Genomic DNA, 9,202 nt, shown 5'->3' with positions numbered 1-9,202 from the left:
AACAGCATGAGGGAGGAAAATAAATTGGAAAAAATATGGCCATTAAACTTAGAAGGCCCACAGAATTATTCAAGTAACGAAAGGGTTAAAACCCTACATATGTATTCATTTTACAAGAACACACTGACTTTTAATTGCTGTTTTTCAAACTTGTCCCTATTGTGTTTTAGTTGGGAGAATGCTGCAGGGCACATTTCCAGGGCATGGGGGGGTGGGGTAGGATGACCACCTGTGTGGAGCCCATCCACCTGGAAGATACCGGGCAGTGGTGGCCTCTCCACCCCCAATTTCACCTCCTCTTCTGCTTTCCTCTAGAGAGGACCTCTTGGATTTCCTTTGGAGTTCATTTTAAATTTAATAAAATTATTTGCTTGGGGTAAAAAAGTATTTGCTTGATAAGTTTACAAAGCCAGCCATTATCATGCCTTTTTGTAATGATACACTCTGGAGACCAGGAGAAATGAATTCTGGAAGACCCTCTTTGAAAGCAAAGCAGAACCTGCCCATTTCGGGAACTCCAAGGGGCTGCGGCTGGGGCTGGGGACCAAGTCTGAGAGCATGCTGACGTTGGGCTGCCCCCTTCAGTGAATCCAATGCATCAGGTCTGGAGACCTAACCATCATCACACAGGCCTGGGGCAGCATTTCCAATTTCCAGCTTCAACCCCACCTTCCCCATCTGCTTCCTTCCTCAATCAAGGAAGCATGCCTTCCCTCAGGGGGCAAAATGAGGAGCAGGTGGCAGTAGATTGAAAAACAGCAATTTGCCTTTGATAAAGGTGTTCTTTGAAAATGAGTGTTTTTTGAGGTTTGCATTTTCCAAAAATAAAAAATGATTAAATGGTCTTGCCGTCCAAATCAAACTCTCTCTCTCTCTCACACACACAGAGGAAAAAAACCAAACCCTGCATGCGCCAGGAACAGTAAAATGACCAAAATATTATAAAATTAACCAATAAAGTGCATGTTCCTTACATATTACACCTGCCCCTTTTACAAACATTTCTTTCAGAAAGTCACATGTATAGGCTCAGAATCACATGGTATTATAGAAGGGGTTGGTTGTCCGTTTTTTATCATTTGCTTTTTTCAGTCTCCTTAGGGGGTGAGTTCTGCCGTGCTGCTGACGGGGCACTACAGCCAGCCCTGGAGCTGGGCCTGCACCCTGCAGTCCCTGGGTCTGTACCAAAGGAAGGCCTCCTTCAGAACTAGTCAATTCAGGTCCTGCCCTGGGGAGCAAACACTGCTGACTGGAACCAAATTCTTTGGCATACTGTACAAGGGGCCTCTCCACTGGCTTGCTCTGTGCGATACACTCTGTTGTTCTGAGTTGCTCTATGAAATACTTGGTGGGCTCTAGGTTCTGGGGAGCATCTAGGTCTTCTGGGGGCTCCTGGGCCTCCATTCCCGGGCCCGTTCTGATGAAGGGCTGAAGCAGTTTGAGATGAGGGGACTCAGAGCAGACAGGCCCCCTCTCTGGTAAACAGTCTTTACAGAGGTCCAAGTAACCTAACTTGGCGAGGGAAGCTGAACGCCTCATTTGCGATGGTTTGGGGAGCATTACCTGAGAAATCGCTCGGGACTCGATTTCTTTAGCGCGCTCCTTCACCCCACTGGGGCTGTGACTGAGACCCTTTATACCGTCACTACTAGAGCTGTGTGGGAGCTGACAGGCTACAGGTGATGGGTCCAGTTTTTCTTGTTGCTCCCCAACACTGTCACCGAGTTTGCTAATTAAACACAGGTCTTCGCTACTTAACTGGGAGCCCTGATATGGCACTTCACTGCCCCTGGAGAGGGGGCCCTCCTGACTTTCTTCCCAGCTGCCCTTCTCTGCAGAGGGCTCATTGTCTGTGGTGCTGCTTTGCCCTGTGAAGCCTTCCAGGTGAACCACCATCTGGGGATGCAGGTAAGCCAAGCTGGCACCAAGTACGTGGGTTGAGTGACTGACAAAAGGCGCTGCTGTCTCCAGGGCAGCTGCTGGGCTGTTGCCCCAGTCTTCAGAGCTGCTCAGGGTGGGGGCTGGGTGGGTGGGCCTGCTGTGCTCATGCTCGGGAGAGGAAGAATGAGGCAGAGGTAGCGCTCTGGGGTGCAGAGAAGCCTGGTCTGGGCTCAGTGTCCGGTTCAGATTTTCATCCAGTGCACAGAGGACAGTGATGGACTCCTCCACTTTCACTTTCCTCAGTCCCTGCTCCCCACCCTTTTCACTGGTGGCTGTTTCCCCCTCTGGCCCGTGATCGGGTGTCGTGACTGTGTGGGTGTATTCAATGATTTCTATCTTCTTGGGAAGAGGCAGAGGGACTGCTGGTGTCTCAGGTCCCTGGCATGAGACCGAAGTCCTCTGCTCCTTCAGGACTCCTTCCTGCTGTGTTCTGGGACCTGACCCTGGGCACTTCTGAGGAGCTGGCAATGGGTGAGACTCCAGCAGCTCGGGTGCTGGAACGATGGCATGCTGCTCAGAATTGGGTAGGGAGCCAGCCTCAGACCCACTGCATTTCCCTTTGCCCTTGCTCATCTCTGGTTCCTTGGGGACAAATGAATGTTCTAGGGTGGCTTCATCACTCTTCCCTTTTGGTGCTAGATCTGACACAGAAGAAGAATCATTCTTGGAATTCTTACGAGTGGACAACGAGGTACAAGCAGCGGCAGCACCGTGGTGCTCTTGCTCCTGCCGCAAGCGCTCCTCAAACTCCAAGGTGGCTCGCCTCACGGACCCGGGGTACCACTTGGCACCCGGGGGCATCCCTGGGCCCCAGAGCTCTTGTTCCCCCTCAGCTGGTTCCTCTTCTTCCAACTCTGTGGTGGATGAGTGTGCCACTGGGCACCCTTCTGGCTCCCACTTCCCTGAGTCTTTGGCTAGTTCAGGCTGGGCTGTGCAGGAACCTTCACTCTGCTCCAGATTTCCAGGTTTGTTCTCTGAGGCTTGGGCCCTCTCAAGGGGCAGCTCATGGACGATGTGCTTCTTTGGTGTATGGCATGGAATGGATAGGATGTCGCCTTTCACTTGAATCTGTCCAACTCCTTGACTGATGGATTCAATCTCAGTGACGATTTCTTTGACTGAAATTGCATTTTCTGAGTGAGACTGCATGAAGATGTCTGGGCTGACCAGTTCTGAGATTGCCTAAGAAGAGAAAACAGTGAGATGGTGATGGCAAACTGTAATCTAACTGAAAATGCCAGAGTTTTTGCTTACTAATCCTCTGATCCAGGAGAACCTTCTGGCTCTCTGAGGACACAAATCATGGAGTGCCTGGGACTGTCCTCTGCCTGGGGTTGTATTCTGTTTTTGTCGTACAAGAAAAAACCAGATTCATCAAAGGCAGAGATACAAAATTAGTCATAGGTTGTGTCACTGTCTACTAAACTTTTGTTCTGTTGACTCAAATGGGATTCTAATGCAGTATCTTGCTCCAAAAGTAAACAGCAAGTAGCCTTGGAGGCTCCTATAATCCTTATTTTCCTAAGACCATGAGCCTTCAGGATTTAGGCCATACTGGGGTAAATGAAACCTTTCCTCTCTAGCCTGTCCCCTTCCAGTTTGATCCTAACTTGGTTCAAGGGGAAGAGTTCCATTGAAGGGCTCAGTGGCCACCTTAAATATGCCCAGTGTTAGAGGAAGCTGGATGTCTGATTTGGAGACTCACTGCTCTCTTCTGTCCTTTGTCTTGACAGCTTTCATCCACATCCTCCCACTGCTCCTCCCAGCAGCCGCATCCCAGCACATGGGGGCACTCTATATCTGACTGCACAGTTCCTATGTTTCACATGGCTTCTTCCTTGGCTTATGCAGCCACGTGCCTGAGCAAACTTAGAAACTGCGAATCTGACATTTTAGTGTTCCACCAGTTACATATTCCCAGATGGATTTAGAACAAGGCCAAAGAAAACTGGCCAATGCAAAATCAAGTCCTACTGTAAAAAAATAAGAATTTCAAAATTTAGAAATGGTCCTTGGACATCTCTTAAAGCAACATCATTATGACCATCAATCTACTTTGTTAACATTTTTATAAACCTTCAAGGTACAGTATTTCCCTAGGAATTGTTCTTGTCTTTCTCCTTCAAAAAGAGTCAGAGCTAGTACAAACTAACAAGATCAGTTATGCCTTTGGGAGAAATCTGCTGGGACATCAGGCAGAGGCAAACTTGCCAAGGCTGGGAGAGAAGCCACAGCGGGCCCAGTGTGTGCATGGGCTTTGGAGAGAGTGCTCATATGACCAGAACTTTGCAGAAAAGCTATTTCTGTCAGAGCCACTACATCCATTAGTCCAAAGGAGAGCTCAGGCATTCTGATTTTCCCGGTAGAAACGAAATAGAGGCATAGCTTTTGGGGAGAGGAGAAGACAGAAGCAGAGGCAACAACTGCCCTGGGGTAGTTAAGAAGAGAGAGAACAGATGAGGAGTGAACGAGGTGGTAAATATAAGTAGACAGCAATCAGGAGATGTCAAGAATCTAGTCAGCTCCACTGAAATCGTGAAATGACTTCATTTATGTTAGAGTAAATCTGTCCCCACTTGCTTCCCAATTACTGTATTATACTGACATAAGATACCATTGTTTTTAAGAGGCAACCCAATTTCAAAAGTCAAAATGAGAATAAGTGTGAGTCTTAGAGTTGATGATATATAGTAATTCTTTCCCTGGTCTGAGATGGCTCATAAGAACTCATGCCACTGAGACGAATGTTGGGATTCTGTCTGCTCTCAAATCATTTCCCCAAACCATCCCTCAATTCTTGAATACCACAGCGTCTGCAATGAGGAACAATTCAGAGACATTATTAATAGCAAGAACTCAGCATGGGAATCAGTTGCTACTCCAACAACTATTAACACACGTCTAGTCTTTGAATTTTCTGAGGCAGAAAGAATTTCCCAAACAAATCCATCCTCTCAGAGAGACACACGTCTCACTCAGGTAACAGATAAGTCCCTGGCACCTCACTGTTGGTGAGATTTGATCTGAACTGCGGAGGTCCAGAGGGGACCCTCTCCTTGGTCAGGCAGGACATTTGTTTTGGCTAATCCCGTCTTCCCTCATCCCCTCTCAGAAGTGCTTCCAATGACACCAAAAGCCTGGAAAGATAAATTCCTTGAAAGGCAACTGATTTAGAAAAATATTTAAACCCTAAATTTTCACGCCAGACTGTCTCTCTCACATCGCCTTCCTAAATCTTTAGCAACATCAAAAACAGAGTGAACATAGCAGAGTCCCAAATATTTTGTCATTAAAGAGAACTTCATTAGGCATAGAACTATAAAGACAGTTTTTACCTTCGACTGTTCCTCATCTATTGAAGATTCTTCAGATGCATGGGGAGTATTACTCAGAGAGCTGCTTCTCTGGTCATCAGCTGTCGCTTCGGAAGGGGCTACTTCGACCACTGACAGTCGACAGCTCTCGCTCCTTCCTCCACCCACTTCCTCCATCCTTGAGTGAGAAAAAGATCGGGACCGGGTTTCTTGGGAAAGCTCTACAAACTTCTCTAGCGCACTAAAAAAGTCAATGCGATCTGTACTGAAATCTGAGACTTCAGCCTGGCAACTGGGTTGGGGGCTCGGTGAGTCAGCATCAGGGGACATGGGGAGATCTTTCAGGCGGGATGTCAATTCTTCCATGGGCAGTAAGTGGACGTTCATGTCTGCTTTCAGTGCGTCTGTCTCCAAATCTTCCACTGTTAAGTCTGGGAACTTGTTGGCCATTTCTGGGTCCTGTCCAGGTTGGATTAAGGCTTTAGATGCATGGCAGTTGTCAAGAGGGAATTTTGATTCATTGAGACAACACCCTGATGAGCATCCATTGATGTCATTTAGGTTTAATTCATCTTCAATCTGTCCGGCATGAAATTCCCTAGAAGTAAACTCCAAGCAGATCATTCTTTCTTTGGTACACAGGCCTTTCTGATTTTCATCCTGTGGGATGACATGTTCCACGAAGACGGGAGGTATGGGTGGGTGACTCTCCATGGTCTTCACCTCGGCAATCTGGTCTGCTGAGGTGGTGATCTCCTTCTTGTTGAGTTCTAGTCCTGCTTTGCAGATGGGTTCGTGGTGGTCCGAGAGGTCACTATCTGAATGAGATCGCCAGAGCTTGTTATGCCGCTGTTTGCTGTGGAGGACATATATAGGAAACGCCTTACTCTGGTTTGTGAAAACAATCAATACCCTCCCAGGAAACCGCTCCCAGATAAACTTAAATCTTAACCTGCAAGATGCTTTGTTAATGCCCAATGGAAGTAGGTAATCAACAGTTGAAAAGAGGCTCAATTTCACTAATAGCAAACAACAAAAACAAAGCAAAATAAAAAAAACAAATGAATATGAGATCTGATTTTTTACTATCAGACTTATAAGAGCTAAGATAGTTGTTAACAGCCAGTGTTGATGATGGTTTGGTCAAACTAGCCCTTTCATAACACACAGTTGATAGGAGTGTGAACTGTAGAATTTTAAAGAATGAAATCCGGCAATAGCTCTCAAAATCTAACCCTTTAAACAGCAACTCTCCCTTTAAAATTTTTACTTGGAGAAATACTACTACATAAGTGCACAAAGCTATACATATAAGGATGTTTACTGTAATACTGCAACACCAAAAAAAATTTATTTAAATTAGAGTCCATACACTTATATGAGGCTGTTAAAAACAGTCAAGGGGACTTCCCTGGTGATCCAGCGGGTAAGACTCCGCACTCCCAATGCAGGCAGCCCGGGTTCGATCCCTGGTCGGGGAATTAGATCCCACATGCCGCAACTAAGAGTGTCCTCATGCCGCAGCTAAAAGATCCCGTGTGCCACAACTAAGACCCAGTGCAGACAAAATAAATAAATAAATATTTTAAAAAAAGTTTAAAAAAAAAACCAGTCAAGTATGTTAGTGGAATGATGTTCAAGGTACACTATTAAGTGAAAAGCATGTTGAACACACTTGGAATAGTCAGTTCCCATACTAGAATAAGTATAGGAAAATATCTAGAGGAACATCACCAAACTGGTAACAGTGTTTCTTTCAAGGAAGGCAGGGCTTTTACTTTTGGGGAGGGCTTTACATTCTACACTCTGTAGTATGTCTATAATTTTTGAATTAAAAAAATGAGCCTGATTAATATTAATAACTGGGGGGAAAAAAAACAAAACAGCATCCAAGTAATACAAAGAGAAATAATCAATTGGAGCCCATTATAAGTTCTCATAATTGGGATAAAGAGCTGATATAGGATTAATCACTGATGTGGAAGTGTGAGGAGCGTGGTAATCTTTCTTGAATTAGAAAGCAAGGATGAGGGAGTTCCCTGGCATTCCAGTGGTTAGGGCTTAGTGCTTTCACTGCCATGGCCCCGGGTTTAATCCCTGGTTTGGGAACTAAGATCCTGCAAGACATGCAGCGCAGCCAAAAAAAAGAGAAAGCAAAGATGAGGCTAGTAAATCTGGAGAAAAAGGTTGGTAACAGAACGGAAGAGGATAAGCGTAAAGTACAGGCCCTTTCTTAAGGATCTGTGGATAAAAACCATCAAGCTAAAGTGACCCCTGGAAAATCAGGTGGGCCAAAAAGACTATATGCACACATCCATCCTTTGGTTGATTTTATGGAGAGAAGGTCTGATGAGATCTCATTTCAAACCACACTCTAACAAGGAAGCACAGTTCTCAAAGCTCCAATGAAAAAGAGAAAGGTGGCCCTGTGGCTGGGCAGGATCACCTGCCCAGGGAACAGGTCGCTAAATGTGGCATTTGGGGGTATGGTTTCCATGACTTACAAGCTGATGAAGAGCTACCTCGCCGCAGGGTGGAATGGAAACAGCCCAGAACAACTTACCCTGGGCTCAGGGCCATACCTGCCTTGGCTGCCTGTGAATCTCTGCCGAGTCACACGCCTGCACTAATGTGAACCCCTGTTTGTGCTCAACTCTGCACCTGCTCTCAGCTCCCCTGCCTGCCTGCTGCTTGGGTGGGGCTCTCTCTGACTCAGGCCTGCCCAGCAGAAGTGGGCTTTTCTGGGTAGGGCGCAGGTCAATTTGTTTATGAAGACAAGCTATAATCAAGTAGCTGGGTGTAAGGTGGGGTTTTCCCCCTTTCCAAGCTGCACGAGCTCCAGCCACCCCTAGGAGGAGACAACGTATCACACACCCCAAATGAGTGAGTGGCTGTGGGGAGGGGCAAGCTGACTGGTGGGATAGGTGGGCCCGAACTGTACTTTGTGACCAACGGGTGCCAATGTGCTCCCCTTAAAGCTTCTTCTTTTTTGTCTAGACACCCTGTTTCCTGACCTAAATAGGACTGTGTTCTCCAATTTCTATCCCTAACCTCTCATGAGGCGGTTCAAACCTGCACCAAGTCCTCTCAGCCACCACCCACCAAGGCAGGACAAGTCCTGTGATGCAAATCACTGGGAAGATATCTCAGGGAGTAGCTGTTCTCACCCTAATAGTAAAGAACAGCTTATCTCATCAGACAACAGGCAGACGGGAAATTTTCAGGATCCCGAGAACCCTCCAAAGTATGTTTTTAAAAAACTGCCTGTAAATCACTAATAAATTGAGAGGGAACGAGAGACTGATGTTATGCTAATAGGCACCAACAGTGCAAGTCTCAGAGAAAGTAGCTGACATCATAGCTGCTTTACCCAGCAGGGATTTCCTTCTCTTCTTGGGGAAGATATTCATCAGAAAATATTGGGTCAGGGCTCTGGAATTAAACTGACACCTCTTGTAAAGGAGAAAGAAAAATCCCAATCCAAAAATAAGTCTGATTCTGCTTCCTTTTTCATTTTTGCAGTAAAACCTGCAGGGAGAGTGGTAGGCGGCTCTCTGCCATAGTCGTGATACTCATTACCACAGCATGTGAAGCACTGCTATTCCATGTGGCCCTTCCTGATTCCCCCTTCTCCTCCCAATGCAGGTGTTAGTAACCAATCACCTGAATTTTGTGCTTATCATTCCCTCCCTTTTCCTTATTGTGTCATCGCATGTTTTGTTCTAACAATATATAGCTTAGTTTGCATGTTTTGAATTTTACATAAATGAAATCATACTGTATGTATTCTTCTACAACTTTTTATGCCTAACATGGTTTAAGACTCATCGATGTGTGTAGCTGTAATTTCATAGAGTGCAGTGAATATGCCACAATTTATCACTCATCCGCCCTGTTGATAAGCAGTTTTAGCTATTACGAACAACACTGCCATGGACATTCTTGTG

At 46.0% G+C, this 9,202-nt stretch overlaps 1 protein-coding gene across 7 annotated transcripts in view; it reads right to left on the bottom strand.

The window, feature by feature from the left end:
- The window catches only part of SSH2 (slingshot protein phosphatase 2), a 238,218-nt gene continuing 229,016 nt past the window's right edge, over positions 1 to 9,202 (bottom strand). For all 7 annotated transcript variants that reach the window (XM_061175653.1, XM_061175656.1, XM_061175655.1 and 4 more), the window contains 2 exons: positions 5,277 to 6,111; positions 1 to 3,123 (listed from right to left, as the gene is read on the bottom strand). In XM_061175653.1, coding sequence (XP_061031636.1) covers positions 1,036 to 3,123; positions 5,277 to 6,111 — 2,923 coding nt within the window. In that variant the 3' untranslated portion in view covers positions 1 to 1,035. The remainder of the gene's footprint in view (positions 3,124 to 5,276; positions 6,112 to 9,202) is intronic.

This window comes from Eubalaena glacialis, chromosome 19, assembly GCF_028564815.1.
Source record: "Eubalaena glacialis isolate mEubGla1 chromosome 19, mEubGla1.1.hap2.+ XY, whole genome shotgun sequence".
In the NCBI taxonomy this organism is placed as follows: domain Eukaryota; kingdom Metazoa; phylum Chordata; class Mammalia; order Artiodactyla; family Balaenidae; genus Eubalaena; species Eubalaena glacialis.
This window is presented reverse-complemented; position numbering and strand designations above follow the sequence as displayed.